The sequence below is a fragment of the Molossus molossus genome, unplaced genomic scaffold (genome assembly GCF_014108415.1).
Source record: "Molossus molossus isolate mMolMol1 unplaced genomic scaffold, mMolMol1.p scaffold_m16_p_11, whole genome shotgun sequence".
Lineage (NCBI taxonomy): Eukaryota > Metazoa > Chordata > Mammalia > Chiroptera > Molossidae > Molossus > Molossus molossus.
In genome coordinates this window covers 71090896-71113890 of record NW_023425346.1, presented here as the reverse complement: position 1 = coordinate 71113890, position 22995 = coordinate 71090896, and the positions used below count along the sequence as shown (strand labels likewise).

The 22995-nt window shown below is 41.9% G+C and overlaps 1 protein-coding gene across 1 annotated transcript in view; it reads right to left on the bottom strand.

The window, feature by feature from the left end:
- TTN (titin) overlaps positions 1–22995 on the bottom strand; it is a 272606-nt gene that overhangs the window by 170147 nt on the left and 79464 nt on the right. The window contains exons 60-97 of the mRNA XM_036253264.1: positions 22679–22957; positions 22257–22538; positions 21881–22159; positions 21489–21767; positions 21098–21376; positions 20708–20995; positions 20185–20463; positions 19675–19956; positions 18337–18615; positions 17933–18214; positions 16887–17165; positions 16485–16772; positions 16052–16330; positions 15676–15954; positions 15290–15568; positions 14880–15167; positions 14472–14759; positions 13658–13939; positions 13112–13390; positions 12706–12987; positions 12280–12558; positions 11900–12187; positions 10866–11144; positions 10493–10771; positions 10109–10387; positions 9680–9967; positions 9250–9537; positions 7891–8172; positions 7377–7655; positions 6418–6699; positions 6024–6302; positions 4737–5024; positions 4349–4627; positions 3963–4241; positions 3595–3873; positions 2716–3003; positions 2281–2568; positions 1493–1783 (exon numbers count right to left, since the gene is read on the bottom strand). Of these exons, the coding sequence (XP_036109157.1) occupies positions 1493–1783; positions 2281–2568; positions 2716–3003; positions 3595–3873; positions 3963–4241; positions 4349–4627; positions 4737–5024; positions 6024–6302; positions 6418–6699; positions 7377–7655; positions 7891–8172; positions 9250–9537; positions 9680–9967; positions 10109–10387; positions 10493–10771; positions 10866–11144; positions 11900–12187; positions 12280–12558; positions 12706–12987; positions 13112–13390; positions 13658–13939; positions 14472–14759; positions 14880–15167; positions 15290–15568; positions 15676–15954; positions 16052–16330; positions 16485–16772; positions 16887–17165; positions 17933–18214; positions 18337–18615; positions 19675–19956; positions 20185–20463; positions 20708–20995; positions 21098–21376; positions 21489–21767; positions 21881–22159; positions 22257–22538; positions 22679–22957 (10725 nt within the window). The remainder of the gene's footprint in view (positions 1–1492; positions 1784–2280; positions 2569–2715; positions 3004–3594; positions 3874–3962; positions 4242–4348; positions 4628–4736; positions 5025–6023; positions 6303–6417; positions 6700–7376; positions 7656–7890; positions 8173–9249; positions 9538–9679; positions 9968–10108; positions 10388–10492; positions 10772–10865; positions 11145–11899; positions 12188–12279; positions 12559–12705; positions 12988–13111; positions 13391–13657; positions 13940–14471; positions 14760–14879; positions 15168–15289; positions 15569–15675; positions 15955–16051; positions 16331–16484; positions 16773–16886; positions 17166–17932; positions 18215–18336; positions 18616–19674; positions 19957–20184; positions 20464–20707; positions 20996–21097; positions 21377–21488; positions 21768–21880; positions 22160–22256; positions 22539–22678; positions 22958–22995) is intronic.

The following is a 22995-nucleotide window of genomic DNA, read 5'->3' as shown; positions in this document are numbered from 1 at the left end:
AGGAGTTGAAGCTCAGTGTGTAGATGAAAACCAATGAAAAAGACCACATGTAACATTATATGAAAGCCATGTACTACTCAGTATTCTGCAATGATTTTATTCAGGGGTTCTGAGACCCATATATATATATATAAGAATAAGGCAACATCCATGATTGCAAAGATGAAAACTTCTGATGGCTACTCTTTTTTTTTTTTTTAACTCTATAAATAAATAGTCTCAGACTTCTATAGAAAGTTTTATCTAATTAATGGCAAAAGCATGGATATAAGCCAATGTCAAGCACATATTTTTCATTTTACTAATGATGTTTTAAAATTAAACGAACTTAAATCCTATTAAATGAGTGACAAAATTTGAATTTTAAGACAACTCAATGATATTAGCCTATTGGTGATATAAACCTGTTATCTGTACACCCTGATATGGCCAGCTACATCACCAGAGTGGGTAGTCAATTCCAAGCTGCTTTTAAGAGGTTAATTTGTAAAATGGTTTTGATGAATCTGCATTATAATCATCTGGGTGAATCCATTAAGGTCAGAGGACCAGATTGAAAAGATCCCCTACAAACAACACAGCCTATTTCTTTGCCTCAAGTTATGACTATGTATTTAAATCCATTTTCCATAATGATATGCAGTAATATCATTCCACTCATCTACTTTTTTTTAAAGCAAGTTTGTTCTTTTATATGGGATTCATGTTCATTTATAGGCTAAAAGCTTCAGGTAATATATGTCAAACAATAATTATTTATTTATATATTTGTTTATTTATTTATGTTAATCCTCATCCTAGGAGATATTCTTCCCATTGATTTTTTTCTTCTTTTAGAGAGAATGGAAATGTGTGTGTGGGGGGGAACATCAATGTGAGAGAGACACATTGATTGGTCACTTCTTGAATATGCTCTGACCAGGGCCTGGGATTGAACCTGCAACCCAGGTACGTACCCTTGACTGGAAATTGAACCTGTGACCCTTCGATGTGCGGGCTGACACTAACCTCTGAGACCCACTGGCAAGGCCGAACAATAATTCTTTAGAAATATACTTACAAAAGAATGTCCCCAAATGTGATATAACTTATAATAAGCAAAGCTAATGCAATAGTCAATGATAAACATTTAAGAATATATCAAAATAAAGGTGCTTCATAAAAATTTATGTCACTTATGCATGAATTTCAAAGAAGACTTACACTTTTAGCTGCCCGAGAGAATTTTGGGATGTGATTTACTAGACAAGATATTTAGTCCAGTTATCATATGACACCTACTTAGCTGAGTCATGTAATTAAATGACAATATATATTTTAAGTAAACATATGGGATTATGGTAAGTCAACTGAATAATTTACATTTATATCCACTATAACGTATTTGGTCTACAGAGCTGAAGAAGAAATGCACATATCAGAGGCTTTGCACATGACTGTCTCATAGGCAGTGAAAAAGCACAACAGCCTGGGAGCCATGAAGACGACTAACCTTTGATGACAATGGACGATGTGCACAGAGCGGAGCCTGCATCGTTTGACACTTTGCACGTGTACAAACCAGCATCGCCCATGCCCGCCTTCTTGACTTGCAGCAGCAGAACGTTGTTCTTGAATGTGATTTCACAGTTAGACGTTGGATGGAGCTCTACATTATTCTTGTACCAAGCAACAGTTATCGGCTGGGAGCCGGCAACGCGGCCCTCGAGTTTGAAAGAATTCCCTTCTGTTTCTTCTACTGTCTCTGAGAGCTTTTTGGTGAAACTTGGTGGGGTGAGCCGCTCTGGAAGAAATTGCAAGGATACATGACGTGGAATCCAGAAGCAGGTATTAATATGAGGTTTTTTTGTTTGTTTGTTTTTTGTTTTAAAAAAGAAGTAATATTTTTCATTAAACGTCAATGCTGACCAACTAAATACAAAATATCAGTGTGCGTTCCTAAACATTTCAGCTTCCTTCCAAAGCCTTTTCTAAATTGTTAGCTGATTTAAGGGATAGATAAGGATAACCAACGGCCATTTATAGAAGCAGGTAGTTGTAAAAAAATAGAATCAAACAAATGGGAGGTTGGTCTTATGATTATGTAGATTATGTAAAATTTTAGAGAATACAGATGTTAAAAGATCACTTGTTCTCTAGAGAAACTAATTTCTTTTTAATCATTTTTATGCTATTTGTTTAAAAATGTGTTCTGAAATTTCATTTGTTCTAGTAAAAACAGAGCCCTTAGTATAGACTGTAACTATCCCATCTTATCATCACATGCAAAACCAACACTACCTTTGATATTAAGTTGCGCTGTGCAGGAGTCCTTTCCCACTTCATTCACAGCAAAGCAGGTGTACTGCCCAGAGTCTCCCTTGTCTACTTTCAGAATGGTCAGGTGGGCGGTGTTTTCCAGATAACTGATCTGGTAGTTGCCACCACTTCGTATCTCCCGGTTGTCTTTGGCCCAGCTGACCTTTATCGGTTGGGTCCCAGTAACGTGGCACTCGAAGTCCGCACTTTCTCCCACCACAGCATCCACGGGGGCAACGTGGATGTCAAAGAAGGGGGGGTTCTTCCCCTCTAGGAGGAGAGCAGAAAGACAAGGTTTCAGACTCTTCATCTGGACCATCCCAGTTGACAGAAATCATGACGTTTTCTCCCTCATTTGGTATTTGATTATAAAAGTTTTAATCACAGAAATAGAAAGAAGTGGAAGAATCCACAAACCTGTGAGGATGAGTCTGGCACTGGAAGAAGCAGACCCAATAGGGTTCGTGGCTGTGCAAGAATACTGGCCTGCCAGGCTCCGGTCTGTTTTAAAAATATTGAGAGTGGCCACGTTATCTAAAAACGATGTTTGTACATTTGCGCCGTCTTTCAACGGCTTGCCGTCTTTATACCATGACACCGAGAGAGGTTCTGATCCACTTATGGCACACTCAAAAACAACTGGCAGCCCGACCGTTTCTTGAACATCTCTCAGTTGTCGAGAAAATGACGGTGGAAGTTTTTGCTCTGTAGGAACAGAATTAAAGTAATAAATGCTTCTGGACACTTTAAATTTACTGAACATTCTTCTCACAGTTATTGTGACATAGATAATGCTAGTTCAAGTATCAGGAGGTATTAACATCTCTGGAATGAACTTGGTCACAAGGAAAAATGTAAATTTTTGGAGCGAAAGTGTCACTCTGAGGCCAGCCTAATGCACAGCAGGCGTGAAGATATGTAAGCCAACAGAGAACGTGAACAGCTTAGGGACATCTCTGGGAATGCAGCAGGCTCTCCTACTTTTCAAGACTGCCTTCTAGCCTACTGAATGACAGACCCGTGGGGTGGGATTTTAAAACTATGGTCCCTCATTTTTCTTGAAGATTTAATCATAGAGACAAAGGATTACATGATCCTTCCAACTGAAGATTCAGTCATCTTACCTCTCTCTGTAAATGCAATAGAAAAAGATACGCCACTAATTATGGATGGAATTACGAAAGCAGAAAATTCGGCATTTGGAATCAACTTCCTAAAATCAAGGCTCTCAGCAAATATTTCAAACCTCATTCGAACGAAATACAAATTCATTCACTTCTGAAATATTGCAATCACCTTGAACAGTAAGGAAAGTTGACGAAGAGACTTCTCCCACACTGTTTTCCGCTCTGCAGATGTATTCTCCGCTGTCCTGACTGCTGACCTGGTTGAAAACCAGGGTGGCAACGTTGTTCCTGAAATGCATCTTGTAGGTGGTAGTGGGTCTCAACTTGGTATCTCCTTTGTACCAGGACACCCCTATCTCAGGGGTGCCAGCAAGCTGGCACTGCAAAGAGGCAGAATCTCCAACAGTCACCTTCACCGGCTCTAGCTGCTTGACAAAATACGGTGGCTCTACAGGCAAAAGAGAGAATAAGTCATGAAGGAGACGGGCCAGAATGACTACTTAAATATGAAGATAGGAACGTGCAGTCACAACAAACCTAGGATCAGTATTTGTGCCGAACAGGAATCTTTTCCAGAAGCATTTTCAATGTAGCAGTTGTATTGCCCTGCATCGTCTACTGCGGTACTTGGGATTTCCAGGATGGAGGACTTTTCAGTTGTGGTTAAATTACACCTCTGAGAAGGAGATATATTTATGCCATTTTTCTTCCACGTCACTGAAATTGGAGGAGTTCCAGTGTACGTGCCCTCTAGGATCAGGGCCTTTCCTTTCTCTATGCTGTAATCATTGAGCCTCTTCACAAACTTAGCCGGGGCTATAAACAGATTGGAAATACGAAATCAGATGTGTATACACACGGATGCAGGCAGGTCTGTTAACTCATGTGTGTTGACTGTGGCAGTGTGGGGACAGCAAACAAACCTTTTACGTAGAGATGTGTTGTGCAGGAAGCTTTGCCAGCTTCATTACTGACTATGCAGGTGTAGTCTCCGCTATGTGATGTATCTACATCAAACAGCTCCAGTTCAGCAACTGAGCCTTCCAAAGACACATTGCATCTGTCCCCTGGTACTAGTTCACTGCTACCCTTGAACCAGCTGACACTGAAAGGAGGTGTGCCCTTTAGGATGCTTGTGAAGGTCACATTGGCTCCAGTTAAAACATCCATGGTATCAGGCTTCTGAGCAAAAGATGGTGGTTCTAAACAAAAGAGCAGACAGCAGGAAAATTTAATATTTTTGATTTGTGATGATCAAAATGCTTATCAATTATGAAATGCAGTTCTATTTTTACTGTATTTTTAACTGACCTCTGACAGTCAAAGGAGCACTGCATTCATCAGAACCAGCCACATTGGTAGCTATACAGGTGTAATCACCGGCATCTGATTCTTCCAGCATGTTCACAGTTAAAGCACATGTGTTATCTGTCAGGGTGGTCTGGTATTTCCTACCACTGCTGATCTCGTTTCCCTCGTGGAACCAGGACACAGAGATCGGAGGTGATCCATAGACTTTGCACTCCATTACAACCGAGGAGCCAGATAGACCATTCGTCTCTTTCAATTTTCTTGTGAATGAAGGAGGAATAGTTCGGTCTAAATGTGATAAAAGTAAAACAAACAAGGGACATCAGTTATAAAATTATTTGAAAAGAGAATTGCTGTCTTTTTGATGGACTATACCTAGCCCATTTGGCGCTTTTTTTTTTTTTATCCTCACCCGAGGACATTTTTCCATTCTTTGTACAGACAGAGTGGGAGGGAGAGAGAGGAAAAGAGAGAGAGGGAAACATCGATGTGAAAGGGCCACATCGAGTGGCTGCCACCCGCACGACCAACCAGGGCCGGGGACAAACTGCAACCGAAGTACATGCCCTTAGCGGGAACCGAACCCGGGTCTCTCCGGACCGCAGGTGGACGCTCTAACCGCTGAGCCAAACCGGCCAGGGCCCATTTGGCTCTTTTGCGAGGTATCAAGGAATTCCCTATAGAGTCACACAGTCGAAAACCTTTTGGATCAATGGGCAGGATGTGCTGGTTGACTTGTTAGAGATTTTGGTTTCTCTTTGCTGTGATTAGTGATAGTAGAAGACCACTTTATCTTTATCCAGGGATTAAGTTTTACTCCTACCACCCTGAATTGTGGACATTCCTCCATGAGAAAAAGATATAACCTCTGAACTTGGTTTCCTTTCTTTCTCTCTCTCTTTTGGTTAATACTCACTTGAGGATATATTTCCATTGATTTTTAGAGAGTGAAAGAGAAACATTGATGTAAGAGGAACATCTATTCGTTGCCTCTTTCATGACCCCAAGTGGGGCCGGGGATAGAATCTGCAACCCAGATATGCGCCCTTGAACAGGAATCAAACCCAAGACCCTTTGGTCCACAGGTTGATGCTCTAACTGCCGAGCCAAACTGGCCAGGGCTGAACTTGGTTTTCTTCTAACTCTATACTATGTTACCTCTGATTTTGCTGACTCAGAGGACGTCAGACTCATGTCATGCTGTAGAAGATGGATCTTCCCATACATATATATGTAAATCAGGAACTACATTATAACAACACTGAAACAAAAGCCTAACCAACCTACCTGAAACTTGAACTGAGGCTGCACAGCTGTCTTTGCCAACAGGGTTTTGCACCTCAAAACTGTACACCCCACTGTCACTGGGTGCCACGTTGATAATCTTAAGGCCAGATACTTTGTTGAAGAAGCTTATTTTGTATTTGCTGTCACTTGTCAGTTCTTTTCCATTCTTAAACCACTTAGTACTGAGTTCGGGTGTGCCAGTGACTACGCACTCCAGGGTACAGGTGTCTCCTGTGGTAACGTTTATGGATCCTGGCTTTTCCACAATTGATGCAGGTTCTACAATGGGATAACATTGCACCAAAGTTTTAAAATCAAATAGAAAAACCAAAGAAAATGTGGACACTCGTAAATGTGTGCCGTATGTTCATAATAACACCCTATTTGTACTGACCAAGAACGGACAGTGTGGCGAAACACTCTTGCACTCCAGCATCATTTTTGATCTGGCAGGTGTATTTCCCAGCATTAGCTATTTCTGCTCTTGAAAACTGGAGGGTTGCAGTATTTTCTGAATAAGAAATCCATACGTTGTCACTTTCTCTAACAATTTCTCCCTTATCTTTGAACCACACCACTGCAATGGGCTCAGCGCCCTCAATAGTAGTCTGCAGCTGAACCTCTTCACCAACGATGGTAGAAATGTCACTTAGCTTCTTCACAAACCTTGGTGGTGCTGATGGAAAAGAGGCATATAATCAATTTAAAATGGGTGGGGTTAATAGCATTTTTCTTAAATCATGAGTGCTAGGAATCAAAGTAGTGATGTGTTGTTTCCATATCTTTTTTTTTTTTTATCCTCACCCGAGGATATTTTTTCATTCTCCGTACAGACAGAGTGGGAGGGAGAGAGAGGAAGGGAGAGAGAGAGAGAAACATCGACATGAAGGGACACATCGAGTGGCTGCCACCCGCACGACCAACCAGGGCCGGGGGCAAACTGCAACCGAAGTACGTGCCCTTAGCGGGAACCGAACCCGGGTCTCTCCGGACCGCAGGCCGACACTCTAACCGCTGAGCCAAACTGGCCAGGGCTGTTTCCATATCTTAAACAAGAGGCATAGTTGGTGGATGGGAGCAAGGACACATTGGAGTTGGAGTAAGGAGACAGAGTTGAACATTCTGTCCCCTTCAGCTTTTCTAAATGCAGTCAAAACTTATTGAAAAACAGTTGTCTAAAAGGATACTTGGTAGGATTTAGAAATGGGATGCACCCTAGAACATTTGGAAAGGAATAAAAGGGAAATGTAGAAAAGAAAGCTAGTGATAAAGAATGGGGCAAAAGCCAAGAGACCGCAAAACAGTAATATTAGAAGGAAAATAGTAAGCAGAAGAGAATGAAGCCCTTCTAACCTTTCATGGTGATAGAACCAACACAAGTGTCACTCCCCACGTCATTCGTGGCTTTACACTGATATTCCCCGATGTCTGCAGTGTCCACGTTGAGGATGTGAATACTCGTCAGGAAGTTCTCAGACATTATCTTGTACTTCTTGCCATTCCTAAGTTCTCTCTTGTCTTTATGCCAAGACACTTGAAATGGGGGAGTACCCTGAAGCTCACATTCAAGATGAACATCAGTTCCTTTCAGGGTCTCAATCGGCTGAGGTTTTTTGCGGAAAAGGGGTGGTTCTAAAATCGGAAGGTAATTAAGTTAGGGGGGGAAAAGGAAAAATTAGGATGCATTCTGCAAGTGTATTGTTACAAGTAAGAGTCACTTTTCCATTCCATTATAGAGAAAACATCAATCTCAAGGTTCTATTGTACCTTTAAAAGGCTTAAGACATGGACGGAGAGTCAAACAGGGTATTAAGAGGACAACCAGAGAGGAGGTTAATGTGAAAACGCAAAGGGAGAGTGAGCTGACCTTTAACTTTTAAGGAGGTGCTGCTGCTCGCGCTGCCCGCGGCGTTGCGCGCCTCGCACGTGTAGTCGCCGCTGTCTTCCACACGGAGATGGTGCATCTCCAGCACCGCCACCGAGTCCAGGAACGACATTCTGAATTTACTGCTCTCTTGAAGTTCAGTTTCGTCTTTGTACCACAAAACTCTGATTTCTGGAGACCCTCCTATTTTACATTCATATCTCGTGTGTTCATCCTGTTTCACAATTCTTGAAGGTTCTAGCTTTTTAATGAACCTGGGTGGTTCTATGGAACCAAGAGGGAAAACGCAAAGTAAGTGGTGGAAAAGATACATAGAACTCAAGATTAAGGGGGGGAGGGGGTTCAATAGAGAGGTTTTTAGGTACATTTATTTTGCAAGCACTCATGTCAAATATTATTGCAGAAGGAAGGAGGAAAAGACATTCATACCTATTGTGTAACCCCTTCCCAATCAAAGAATCATTTTTCTAGTGCAAGATCAGAGGCAGAATGTGTATCTGTTGGAGGAAGCACTCAGAGGCTCATAGGAAGTGAGAGTTGGATTAGTTCCTGTACATGATTCAGTGGAGAACTTTCTATTTCTCCACTGAAAAGATATCAGTTATGTATCATGATGAGTCAAAGTAGGAAAATTGGGTCAGTTATCTTAATATTTTTAAAGTGCCACTTTCTTATAGGCTTTAGGTGACAAAGTTGGTTAGCTATATGCCATAGAGCAACTAAGCTGCTAAATCTAACTCTATTTTAATTTCAAGATATTTATAAATCACCACTACCATGAAAATCCTTAATAATGCTCTAATGGGTTGACCAGCAGCCCACTGAGTTAAGCATCTAACTTCTGACAATAGCAGCCATGAACATGCTAATGAAGGAAATGGCTGTCTTTTTTAATGTCAGATATTGTTGTACTCTCCACCCACTTGGCTTCCAGGATTAGTTAAGTGGGGCGAATGGAGGAAAAGCTATTGACATAATTAATCTGGACTCTTCTTAAAGGGCTTGATAGTTTGTCCCTTAGAGGGACAAAATCCATTCATTTAATAACCATTGTGGAAAATAAGACATTTGAGATAACTTTTTGTCCTATGATAACCTCCTTCAAACTTGGATTTTCTTGCACTTCTGTGAAAAGTTTTTGTTCTCTCTCTCTCTAATCTCTATTTTTAGCCTTTAAATTATTTTTTAAAGTTGACCCCATTTGGAAGACCCTGGATCCACATGATGACTTCTACTTACTAGACCATGATCTTAAACATAACTTTCGAGTACATCCTTCCTCTTATATTTTAAGATACTGAAAATGTAAAAGAGACCTTACTACTTTACTCAAATGAATACCTTGTACACCCAGATCAGCAGAACAAGAGTCTTTTCCAGCTGCATTGCTCGCATAGCAGGTATATTGCCCAGCATCGCCTTTGCCTACTTTGAGAACTGTCAGAGTGGCAGTATTTTCAACCAAAGTCATCTTGTAGTTGCCTCCAGGGCGAATCTCTCGGTTATCTTTGGCCCAAGTGATTTTGATTGGTGCAGTCCCCGTTACATGACATTTAAAAGAACCACTTTCTCCAAGAGCAAGATCTACTGATACAGGCTTTAGATCAAAGAAAGGAGGCACTTCATGCTCTGAAAAGAACAAAGACCAACATGGTGATTTCAGTTTTCATGCTCCCAGACATGGATCAGAAACAAAGTGCCATCAGGGTTTGGTGGCCCAGAGCACCGAAGCTCCTTTATAATGAAGAGGGTAATGTGATGAGCTACTCACCTGAGAGAATGAGTTTGGCACTGGATGAAGCAGTCCCAAGAGGATTAGAAGCTGAGCAATTGTACTGACCAACATGGCTCTGGTCAGTTTGCAAAATCTGAAGAGTTGCTACATTATGAACAAAAGATGTCTGCAAATTAGAATCATCTTTCAAAAGTGCCCCATCTTTGTACCAAGACACTTGAAGAGGCTCTGAGCCATTGATGCGACATTCAAATGCAACTGGGAAGCCGAGAGTCTCATGAACATCCTTCAGCTTTTTTGCAAAAGTAGGTGGAAGTTTGCGCTCTGCAAAGAAGTTACAGATAGACCTTATTTACAAGAGAGAAAATATCTACAACATATTTCAGTCCATTAAAATTTTGATGTTTTTTAAGAACATGGATCTGTCAACACACAGCAAGACTTGTTAAGCAAAACCATCATCACCTTTGATAATAAGCACAGCTGAAGAAGCGACTGCCCCCACACTGTTTTCCGCCTTGCATGTATACTCTCCCACGTCACTATGGTCCACCTTGTTGATTACTAAGGAGGCAACGTTATTTTTGAATTGCATTTTATATGCAGGAGCTGATCGTAGCTTTGTGTGTTCTTTATACCAAGAAATTCTGATTTCTGGGGTTCCATCCACTTTACACAGTAAAGTTGTAGGTTCTCCAATGGCTGCTTCCACATGTTCCAGAGGTTCAATAAAATAAGGTGGTTCTGAGGTACAAAGAATGGTAGTCAATCAATCAATCATGCTAACTAAAAGAGGCTGTTTTAAAAGGAAGAAAAGAGAGCAATAAAAAGAGGTAACTGTCAACACACCTAAGACAGATACCAGAGCTTCACAAATATCTTGACCGGCCTCATTTTCTATCAGGCAACTGTATTGTGCATAATCCTCTATTGTGCTGTCAAGAATATCCAGGATAGTAGATTTTTCTGTCATGGTAACGCTGCAGTTGGGAGACTGGGAAAGAGGGAACTCATTCTTCATCCAGCTCACCGAGATGGGAGGCGTGCCTGTATACGTGGCCTCAAGAACTATGGGGCTTCCTGTCTCAACACTGAAATCAGCCAATCTTTTCACAAAGGTGGCTGGTTCTATAAGGAGAAAATATGAGCGTAAAATTGACATCTTCAAATGGAGACTTAGAAAAAGAATGTAAAGATACATGAATTGGCGAGAACAGCAAACCTTTCACAAAAAGATGTGCAGTGCAGGAAGCACTTCCGGCGTCATTAGTGACGAGGCAGGAGTAGTCTCCACTCTGCAAAGGCTCCACCTCGAACAACTCCAGCTCTGTGACAGAGTCTTCCAGAGAGATGGTGCAGGACTCCCCTGACACCAGCTCCCTGCTGCCTCTAAACCATTTGACCTTGAAAGGAGGGGTGCCTCTAATGACAGCGGTGAACGTGAGGCTCATTCCAGGTAAAACTTCCACAGAATCGGGGGTTTGTTCAAAAGATGGTGGTTCTAGATACCCCAGGAGAAGGGGAAGATCAAGAGAAAAAAAGATCCAAGTGAGAGGTGCTTTTGCTATTGGAAGGAAAGGGAGCCAATTCGTATTTCTGGGAAAGTAGCCGAAGAAACCCAAAACCTAATTCGAAAGAATATATGCACCCCTATGTTCATTGAAGCATTATTTACAATAGCCAAGATCTGGAAGCAGCCCAAGTGTCCATCAGAAGATGAGTGGATAAAAAAAGCTGTGGTACATGTACACAATGGAATACTATTCTGCTGTGAAAAGGAAAAAATTTTTACCCTTTTGCAACAGCATGGATGGACATGGAAAACATTATGCTAAATGAAATAAGCCACTTAGAGAAAGACAAGTACTATATGATCTCACTCGTATGTGGAATTTAATGAACACACGGAAGTATCAAGCAAAATAGAGACAGACTCATAGATAGGGAGAAGGCAGACAGCTCTGAGTGGTGGGGGTGGGGTTGAGGGGTGGAGGGATTGAGGAAACAAGGAAAAAATGAGGACTCATGGACACGGACCACAGTGTGATGAATGCAGGGGGAAAGGGGTGGATGGAGATGGAAGAAGAGAGAAATGGTGATGGAAACAATGAAATACAATAAAAAATAATCTAAAAAAAAAAGAAAAGGGAGCCAAGACTAAGAAATGAAGACGAAATAAAGAAAGTCCCTGCAGGGCAGGCACTGAGTCACGTGGAAGAGCCTGGAGAGGCGGCAGCCCGATCCTTGCACACTGACCTTGCACAGTGAGGACTGCTGAGCACTCCTCCGAACCAGCCACGTTGGCAGCCACGCACGTGTATGTGCCCGTGTCGGAAGGCTCCAATCGGCTCAGCTTCAAAGTGCAGACATTCTCTGAAAAGCTGGACTGGCATTTAGGCCCGCTAACGATCTCATTTCCATCCTGAAACCAGCCCACCGAGATGGGGGCCGAGCCAGAGACTCGACACTCCAAAACCACCGAGGCGCCCAGGGTGGCGTTTGTGTCTTTCAGCTTGCGGATGAAGGATGGAGGCACGATGCGATCTATGTGGACAGGGGTAGTTTTCTGTTTAAAGAGAATCTTCTTTTGTTTTCCAGGAAAAACGATCTAGTCATCAAAACCACATGCTACTTACCGGAAATGTGAACAGATACAGTGCAGTTACTTTTACCAACACTGTTTTTCACTTCAAAGCTGTATAAGCCCTTGTCACTCATTTCTGCACAGGGGATCTTAAGGGAAGCCACTCTGTTGATGAACGTGATGTGATGCTTGCTGTCTGCAGAGATTTCTCTTCCATCTTTGAACCACTTGGCTGAAAGCTCTGGTGTTCCAGCCACCACACACTCTAACGCGAAGGGGTTTCCTGTGGTGACAGTCATGGGTTCCGGTTTCTCTATGATTCTGGCTGGTTCTAAAAGAAGAAGTATATTGCATTGAAAATAAAGCCACCTTCCAAATGAAGAGTGTAGTTAACATTGGGGGAGAGTAATATTTGCAGAAAATGATCATGGATCAATAACTTGGTTTTTTTCTCCTCTGGATGGACTGTGTTACTGACCTAGTACAGTCAGGACGGCCGAGCATTCTCTCATCCCAGCGTCATTTTTGATTTGGCACACATATTTTCCCGCGTTCGATGCTTCTGGGCTCCCAAGCTGGAGGGTGGCAACGTTATCAACGAATGAAATCCTTGTGTTTTCACTCTCTCTGATGACTTCGCCCTTATCTTTCAGCCACACAACGGAAATTGGCTGGAAGCCTTCCACAACAGCCCGTAACTCGACTGCGTCCCCAACAAGGGTGGAGGTGTCACTCAGCTTTTTCACAAATCGTGGGGGTTCTGATGAAAGACATTTGTGGTTTACAAAGAAAAAACATGAGAATCGTGCCCACATCAATTATTGATCAAGCACGAAAAGATGAAAGGAAGAGACATATATATATTTGTGCCCATAGATACAAACCTCTGAACTTGACAGTGCAAACACACGCGTCACTTCCCACCTCGTTAGTGGCTTTGCAGTGATATTCTCCCACGTCAGAGGCTTCAAGATTAAGGATATGGAGACTGGCGTCAAAATTTTTTGAAGTAATTTTAAATTTCTTGCTGCTTCGAACTTGCTTTCGGTCTTTCACCCATACCACTTCAAATGGGGGGGTCCCCGAAATTTCACATTGTAAGATGACATCAGAGCCTTTAAGGGCTCCTACTGGAGAAGGCTTCTGGGTGAAAACAGGAGGTGCTACCAGAAAAAAAAAAGGAAAAGAAGTTAAACAATGAGAACATTTGCTTACTAAAAAGGAAAAACAAATTAGAATCTACAATTGTTAAGAATGACTGGTATGACCATGTAACACTACGCTAACTTAAGAAACGACAATTCATAGAAACTAGTTTAAAAATTGCAAGCAAATACCCTTAACTAGCCTTTTTACTTTGGAGTTCATAACATTACCGAGCAGGCATGCACATCAGAGGCAAATGAAGGGAGCAGTTCAGCGTGCCTAACCTTTGACGGTCAGCGCCGTGCTGCAGCTGGCCTCACCAACACCATTGTGAGCCTCACAGATGTAGTCTCCACTGTCCTCAGCGCTGGCTTCATTGATGGTAAGCAACGCCACAGAATTGATGAATGACATGCTGTATTTCCAGCTTTCGTGAAGCTCACTGTCATTTCGGAACCACAAAACTTTGATTTCTGGGGAACCGCTTATTTTACATTCCAGTTGGATGGAGTCTCCCTGCTTTGCAACTTTTGAAGCTTCTAATTTCTTAACAAACTTTGGAGGTTCTAGTAAATCAAAGGAAAAAATAACATGTTTGTAGTGAAGATGCTGTAAGTGCTTATTTAAACTGGTTTCTTAAGAATATATTTTCTGAGAATTTTGTGGTGAAATAAGTTGTCTTTTCTGTCAAGTAAGCTTTTAATATTTTTAAAGAAAATTACATTGATAAGCTTATTTTGTAGTTTGAATATATAAGCTCAAACATACAAGTTATTGTATTATAGAAGTATTCAATTAAAATGTAGTAATGATAACTCAGAATGCCATGTAACAGGAAAGAGTTGGAAAAGAAGAATGGATAGTTGAAACATTTATCAATTAAACAATACTTTTTGGTGGGACTACACTATACACTAACTTAAAGAACAACATGAAGAGAAAACAGAACTTTGATCAATGTTACCTCCAACACAAATATTAAATTGTAACATGATTCTGTTCATTTATCCCCCAAATTTAAAAACTAAAGAAACTTTTACAAGATAATTATACAAACATGGGAAAGAACAAATATTGGTAAATTCCATGTAATGATACCTTTTACACTGAGTTGAGCCGAGCACATGTCTTTGCCAACATCGTTGGTTGCTTGGCAAGTATACTGACCAGAATCTCCTTTGCCTACTTTAAGAATTCTCAGATGGGGAGTGTTTCCCACACATGTAATCGTATAGTTTCCTCCAGGACGGATCTCCTTGTTATCTTTTGACCAAGTGATACGCATTGGTTGAGCGCCAGTCACGTGACACTCAAAGTCAGCACTTTCTCCAGCAATAACATCTATAGATACAGGCTTGATGTCAAAGAAGGGAGATTTCTTAGGTTCTGGAAGATGAGAAGAAAAGACAAGTTGTAGTTTTATTGCTTTTGTCATTGGCCATTTCTACTTTGTCAATGATTAAGAAGTCATGGTTTACAAAGAGAAAGATTAACCCGGGGACAAACCTCTTGCTGTCAGTCTAGCGCTAGAAGATGCTGTTCCAAGTGGATTGGAAGCTGAGCAAGAGTACTGGCCAGAGTGACTCAAGTCAGTCTGAAAAATTTTCAGAGTTGCCACATTATCTACAAAGGATGTCTGTAGATTTTCATCATCTCGCAAAAGTACCCCATCTCTATACCAGCTCACTTGGATGGGTGCAGAGCCATTTAATCGACAAGTGAGTGTAACTGGTAACCCAACAGTTTGTTCAATGTCCTTTAATTGTCTTGCAAAGGAAGGTGGGAGCTGGCGTTCTGTAGGAAGACAAGTGATACCTGAGGCATTAGTAGATGAAATGAAAATTTCCCTTTAAAGATAAAAGAGTGAAGATAAGGAAAAAAAAGACATTTCGCAATTTCTAAAATCACATCATCACCTTGAATTCTGAAGACAGTCGTAGAAGAAGCAGTTCCTATACTATTTTCTGCCTTACATGTGTACTCTCCACTGTCACTGATATCCACTTTATTAAAAACAAACGTGGCCACGTTGTTGGTAAAGTAGGTCCTATATTCAGGAGTTGGCCGTAACTTGGTGTCCCCTTTGTACCAAGACACTGTGATTTCTGGTGTCCCAGCAACTTGGCACTGTAAAGAAACCGAATCTCCGACTGATGCCTCCACAGGTTCCAGTTCCGTAACAAAATAAGGTGGTTCTGAAGAAGGAAGGCTCACAATTAGCAGCTGGAACGAAAGAAAGCCGGACAAACCATGCTTCCTATAGATGAATGCCAATCATTTAAGACAGAGTAAGACAACACACCTAATGTAGACACCAGAACTTTGCAAACATCCCTTCCTGCCTCGTTTTCAATCTCACAGGAATACTGTCCTGCATCTCTTTTTGTGCTATTTAGAATTTCCAGGATGCAAGTTTTCTCCGTTGTGACTATACTGCATCGTTCAGAGGAAGTTAGGTTGACGCCATCCTTTCTCCAGGTAACTGAAATGGGAAGTGTCCCAGTGTAGGTGCTCTCCAGGATGATGGACTTCCCTGGTTCTACAGATTGGTCACTTAACTTCTTCACAAACGCAGCTGGTTCTGGTGAGTGACAAAGCACAGCAGTTAAACACAATAAAAATACACACAAAGATAGCAGTGTGCAGAAAATAGGAAGGACAAATGCACTCGAGCAAACCTTTAACAAACAGACGAGTGGTGCAGGATGTCTGGCCAGCACCGTTAGACACCACACAGGTATATTCCCCACTCTGAGATATGTCGACATTAAATAATTCCAGTTCTGCCACAGTGTCTTCAAAATAGATGTTGCACCTGTCTCCTTTCAGCAGTTCGCTGGCCCCTCTGAACCAGCCAACCTTGAATGGAGGGGTTCCTCGGAGAACACTTGTGAAGGTGACGTTTTTGCCTGGTAGTACTTCCAAAGGTTCAGGCTCCTTCACAAAAGAGGGGGGTTCTACATAGACATGGAGGACAACAAAAAGATCCTGTAAGCTTCTAATTGGGTGCAATTTTGAATAAAAAAGGAAGAGCACTTTGGACTATGTGTCAACCTCAACGTGCACCCAAAGAGGAATTTGTAAGACAGGGTTTGCGTGTCGAACACTGACCTCGTACAGCCAGCACTGCACGACACTCGTCAGACCCAGCGACATTAGCAGCCACACACGTGTAATTGCCCATATCTGATGAGTCCAGAGAATTGAGCTGCAATGTGCAGACGTTATCTGAAAATGTGGTTTGGTACTTTGCTCCACTGACAATCTTTGTCTTCTCATGAAACCAGGCGACAGAGATAGGCGATGAGCCGGCCACTTTGCACTCCAAGATGCAAGAAGTACCCAGCACCCCACCAGTATCTTTCAGCCTTCGTGTGAAAGAGGGAGGAACCATTCGGTCTGTGTGAGGAAAGGCAAGACAGTCGTCATGATTTGAAAGAATAGAAGAGACATGAAAGAAGAAAATGGGAAAGGAATTTGCAGGAGCAATGGGAGGAATACATCGGAACTAACCTGAGACATCAACCACAGCTGTACAGCTGCTTTTCCCAACATTATTTTGAACCTGGAAAGTGTATGTGCCTGCATCTTGCATTTCAACAGAGAGAATCTTTAAGGAAGAGATTTTGTTGTAGAAGCTAAATTTGTGCTTTTGGCTGCTGGTCAACAGCTTTCCATCCTTGTACCATTCGACTGAGAGTTCAGGAGTGCCAGCCACCTTACACTCCAGAGTGCATGTTTCTCCCACAGTCACGGTCATTGGTCCTGCCTTCTCAACAATGACTGCAGGCTCTGGAATACAATTCGACAGCCACCTGTCAAAGTCTGGTACCTTTACTATGCCTCTACTGTCTTGATCTCTACTGTCAAATTCTCTAAGAGCATTTATTTCAACGAGATGCATATATTAGGGGTCTCTCTCTAGACTCACAATGTGATTTCATAATTACACGCTGTTATGATATTATAGGAGTGATTATGAGGAAATAAGTTTGTGCACTTGTTGGCTCCCAAAACAATTGAGACATGTACATTAGAATGTGGATACTGATTTGCACTTAATGTTGAAACCAAAGGCTACATGTTATTTTTAATTACTTGATAATTTTGCTCTACTTTCAGGTACAAAAGATAGCTTGTTCAAAGTTGTTATCCAAACAATTACAAATTGACATTTAAATGCCCAGTGATGAAAGTGGCAAGTTTTCCTATCACATGTTGATCTTGACAATTCTTGCCAGCTTTAAGGAGTACTTTGGAAACAAAATGTCATGCTGGGCTCCTAATTTTTTTCACGTGTAACAAAAGATTGTCATGATTACATCTGCTAATCCATCAAGAAAAATAGTAAGTAAACAGTAAAGCAGATGGCTAATTTTTGTTAGAATCACTGAGTTCTGGAAGATTTATGAGATTCCCTAAAACTTGCAAATGGATGAGGATGGACATAGTTCTAGAAGAAATTCTGAGACGGATATCCTCCCAGCAACTCTTAGTAACTCATCTCAGCATTCGGCACCACTGTCTATCAGGGGACTATTGTACCATGTTGTACCAACCTAAAACAGTCAATGTGGCCATGTTCTCCCTCATTCCACCATCGTTTTTGATTTGGCAGATATACTTCCCAGCATTAGCTGGTTCTGCTTTTGCAAATTGTAGAGTTGCAACATTTTCCACAAATGTAATTCTGACGTTTTCACTTTCTCTAATCACTTCTTCCTTCTCTTTAAGCCACTGGACAGAAATAGGCTGGACGCCTTCTATGGATGCTTGCAACTCAGCAGGCTCCCCAGCTACAACGGTGAGGCTGTTCAGTTTGGAAACAAATCTTGGTGGTTCTGAACATGGAAAGATGGATAAAGAGTGTTCAAAAGATTGTCCAGATAATGGAACAGAGGGAAAAAAAATAAGCATTTTGCACATTCCTGCCATTTCTGTCACATGCAGGAAATATGCTTACCTTTTAATTTTACAACACAAATGCAAGTATCACTTCCCACTTCATTCTGTGCTTTGCAGTGGTATTCGCCAATGTCTGAGGTTTCGACATTGAGAATGTGAATACTTGCATGGAAGTTTTTGGATGTAATCTTGCATTTCTTGCTACTTCGGAGTTGCCGCTTGTCTTTGTACCATACCACCTCAAATGGTGGTGTTCCCGAGAGTTCACACTCAAGACTAACTTCAGCATTTTTAAGGGTTTCTACTACAGGAGGGAAGCTGCTAAAAACAGGTGGTTCTGTAAAAAACAAGAGTTTCTCATGAATTGGGCTGTTTAATTTCATAGAATATTTTTATTTCTTTGTCTTTACATTGGAAGAGTCAAGATACTATGATGGGTAAGTGGTGTCCAGGGCTATCACTTTCGTGTTGAGGATTCACAGCCTCAGAGAGGACATTGCCGAGTCACCCAGCTGCACCGGCAGAGACCCTGGCTGGGGCCTCGCTGTCCTCACCGGGCAGCTCAGCATCTGTCTACCACACCTCACTGATTTATCATGGGCTACAAAGATTGGTGCACAAATCAAAACAAAAGGGAAAACCCCAATCAAACAAAGCCAAAACCCAAGCATGTTGATGACTGCGATTTGCATGAGGTATGGAATCCTGACTTGAGGAGTAAGTTTGTTGTGTATGCTCTGTAACCGAGACCCTTGGAAGCTAGCACATTTGTGACCTAGGTCTTCCGCTTCAACAAAAGGCTACTGCACCAACTGCCTCGCAACATAACTCACTTGGACTTCGTGACAAAAATACTGGAAAATGGCAGTAGAAAATATGAGTATTATTTGCACCAAAGTATAGTGATAAAATGTTTTAAAACTAGGAACTGATTCTTGAGGAAAAAAAAACCATATAATTGTTGTTTTAAATATCAGGTTAAAACTTGTATTGCTTACATCTTATTTACATGTCGTAAACATTCCTTGTTATTAATGATAAATATAATGAGGATGATATCTTTATAAATTGATGGAAGGCAACATTAATTTTAAAATGTCTGCTTCAGGTTTTTTTTCTTTAAATGTTTTTGAAACATCAAATTTGAACTGCTCGGCTAATGTGTTGAGATGATCAGAATTATGGCATATTGGAATAACAAGAAAACTATCTCAGAATGATTGGCTACATGTAAACAGATCTTAAGAAGAAATAACATCTAAAAAGAGAAATAATACCGCTTTGGGAAAGTATTCTCTGAGCTCGAATGGAAGCTAAAATGTTAGTAAAGGAATAAAGAACTATGCACGCAGGGGTGAAGGCAGGTGTCGGGGCATGAGAAGAAAGACGTCGCTACCTTTTACTATCACCTTGGTGCTACAGCTTGTGCTGCCAGCCGGATTCTGGGCCTCACAAATGAAATCCCCACCGTCCTCAGTACCCAGATTGTTCATCTGTATGACGGCCACTGAGTCAATGAAAGTCATTCTGTACTTATCACTGGCTGGGATTTCATGTTCGTTTCTGTACCACACAACTCTGATTTCTGGGGATCCGGTTATCTTGCATTCAAGTCGTGCTGAGTCACCCGCTTTCACTATTTTGGATGCTTCTAATTTCTTTACAAACTTTGGTGGTTCTACAGAGTGAAGGAAAGAGGAGATATGAGAGAGAAGACACAAATAACAAAAGTTCAACCAGGTAATATATAGAAAAGGGAAAAACACATGACCAACGCCTGGCAGATACAGTGTATTGTGTTAGAAAGGAGGGCCCTCTCTTGATTGGGTAGATGCACTGTAACAGATCACAGAAAGGACAAGAGCCACAGGTTAGACAGAAACATAAAACAATCAAACCTGCACACCTGTCACAAGCAACACTGTCGTACAAGAGTCACTACCAACATCATTGGTAACTTGGCAAGTATATTGTCCTGTCTTGGAAGCATCCACTGAGTAGAGATTTAAGAAGCTAGTTGACCCTTCCAAGCCAATGAAACATTTAGGTCCAGAGGCAAGTTCCACATCATCCTTAAACCACTTTATTTTGAATGGTGGTGTTCCTTTCAGTACTGCTCTAAATTCCACCGTAGAATCAGGTACGGCTTGTTGTCGCTCGGGTTTCACTAGGAAGCTTGGTGGTTCTATAGGTTTTTAAGAGAAATATATTGAATTAAATTCCTGTAGTTAAATTATGTTGACAGTTTTATGGACATATAAGAAAACATTATTGAAAAGAGGCAACGACCGAATATTTCTTGAACTCAATAAATATTTATCTAAAGAAGGGATTAATGAGACTTTCATCTCTAAAAGATTGAAGGTAAGAGTGATACACCTTAAAAGCAATTACAGAGAAGAATCAAGAAGAGGAAGGGGAGTTCTAACCTTTCACAGTTAAGATGCCACTGCATGCGTCATCCCCTGCTATGTTCGAGACCTTGCATGTGTAGTTTGCTGTGTCTTCTAATTCCAGATTATTAATTTCCAGTGCTACAGTGTTCTCGAGACAGACAAGTCTGTATTTGGCACTTGTAGATATTTCTTTCCCGTCCTTAAACCACTGAGCACTAATAGGAAGTGAGCCAGAAACCTTGCACTCCATATGAACAGAAGAGCCCAGTATTTTATCCATCTTGGTTAATTTTTTGGTGAATGATGGAGGGATGTTTTCATCTGTTCAATGCAAGCAGCAAAACACATCCATTAATATGTTGCCCTTTGCTTACAAAGGACATAATCGAAATCACAGAGGCTGACTGGGACCAAGGTACCAACCTAGCACTCTCAGGTAGGCGTCACAGCTACTGCTTCCAAAGTCATTTTCCACCTTGAACGTATACTGACCACTGTCTTGCTTCATTACTGACTGGATCCTAAAACTGGCCACGTTATTTTCAAAACTCATCGAAAAATATCTACTGGGAACAATTTGTTTCCCATCTTTAAGCCATTTCACTTTGAGTTCTGGTGTTCCAGCCACAACACACTCCAAGGTCACTGGGTCTTTCTCAGTCACATCAACAGATTTAGCTTTCTCTAGGATCTGAGCAGGTTCTGCAGTGAGAATTAAAACGTGGATGAGTTGCACGGGCAATTCCACTAGAAATGAGGCCCGCTCATGAAATCGCCTCCACAGACTGCCTCCGAAAGGGAATAGCTTACAAACCTTGCACTAACAGGAAAGCGTAACACCTCTCGACTCCTGACTCATTCTTGGCTTGACACGTGTACCTCCCGCTGTGTCCGTTGTCCACAGCTCTGATCTGAAGCGTGGCCACATTGTTCACAAAGGAAACATGGACGTTATCGTCTTCGTCCAGAATCTGATCGTCCTTTAGCCAGATTATGGAAATGGGAGGGGAGCCTGCCACGGTGCTCTGAAAGGTGGCAGGACTTTTCAAAACGGTAGTAACGCTTTCTATCTTCTTAGTGAACGACGGTGGCTCTGTGGGTAGTGTGGAAAGAAGAGGTACATTTGAACTCCTACCCATAATCGTAAAATCAAAGAGCACTGCTGAGCTTTCCTGTGGCAGCCTGCTTCTTGTGCGTGTCACTGACCTTTCAGGGAGACTCTCGCATTGCAAGAGCAGCTGCCGCCTTCATTGGATACAATGCACTGGTATTCGCCCGTGTCTAAAGGCTCGCACTTGGTTATGTGGAGATTAAACACTGACACTCTGTCAGTCAGGGTATATTTTTTGCTGCTTCGGATTTCCTTGTTATTCTTCAGCCACGTGACCTCAAACGGAGATGTCCCCATAACTTCACACTCTAGCTCCACGTCACTGTCTTTCACTACTTCCACGGGCCTCAACTCCCTGATAAAGGTGGGGGGTTCTATGGGTTGAAAAGGAAGACAGAGACGGGCTTACTCAAGGAAGACCCAAGGCCCAGCCAGCAGACAGCCAAAGTGGAAGCAGGTGCAGTAACGAACCTTTCACTTTTAATTCAATGCTGCAGCTTGCCATGCCTGCATCGTTACGAGCTTCGCAGACGTAAGTGCCACTGTTTTCTACCCTGGCGCCAGAAATTTGGAAAGTGGCTAAACCATCGATGAAGGAAATGCCATGTTTCCCAATGGCTGTTATTTCATTCCCATCCAGATACCAAGAAACTCTGATTTCAGGAGTGCCTGTTATCTGGCATTCAAACGTTGTAGACTGTCCGTTCCTCAGCACCAGTACTGGGCTGGGCTTCTTGATGAACTGAGGGGGTTCTAAAGATGGGGGGGAAAGTGTGATGTTGAACATTCTTAAAAACGAAGGCTAATAAACAAAATTGGTTTCTAAAGCCTCTTCCCTCCCCCCACAAGATAATCTAGACAAGCAAGAAAGCGAGGAGATGTAGAGACCAGACCTTTTACAAAGAGAGTGGCTTTGCTGGTTGCTATGCCAACATCATTGCTTAGCTGACAGATGTAGGTCCCAGCATGGGCAGCTTTGGCAGAGAAGAGCTCCAGCACGGTGGAGGTGTCATCCTTCCAAACCGAGCGAGCTGCCCCCGAGTGCAACTCCTTGTTGTCTTTAAACCACTTAATTGTCATGGGCGCAGTGCCACCCACAAGAGCCTTGAACTGAACCCGTGTGTTGGGACTGACATCTTGAGACTGTGGCTCTTCCACAAAGTAAGGGGGTTCTGGGGTGAAAGAAAAAGAAGCGGAAAGAGAAAGGAAC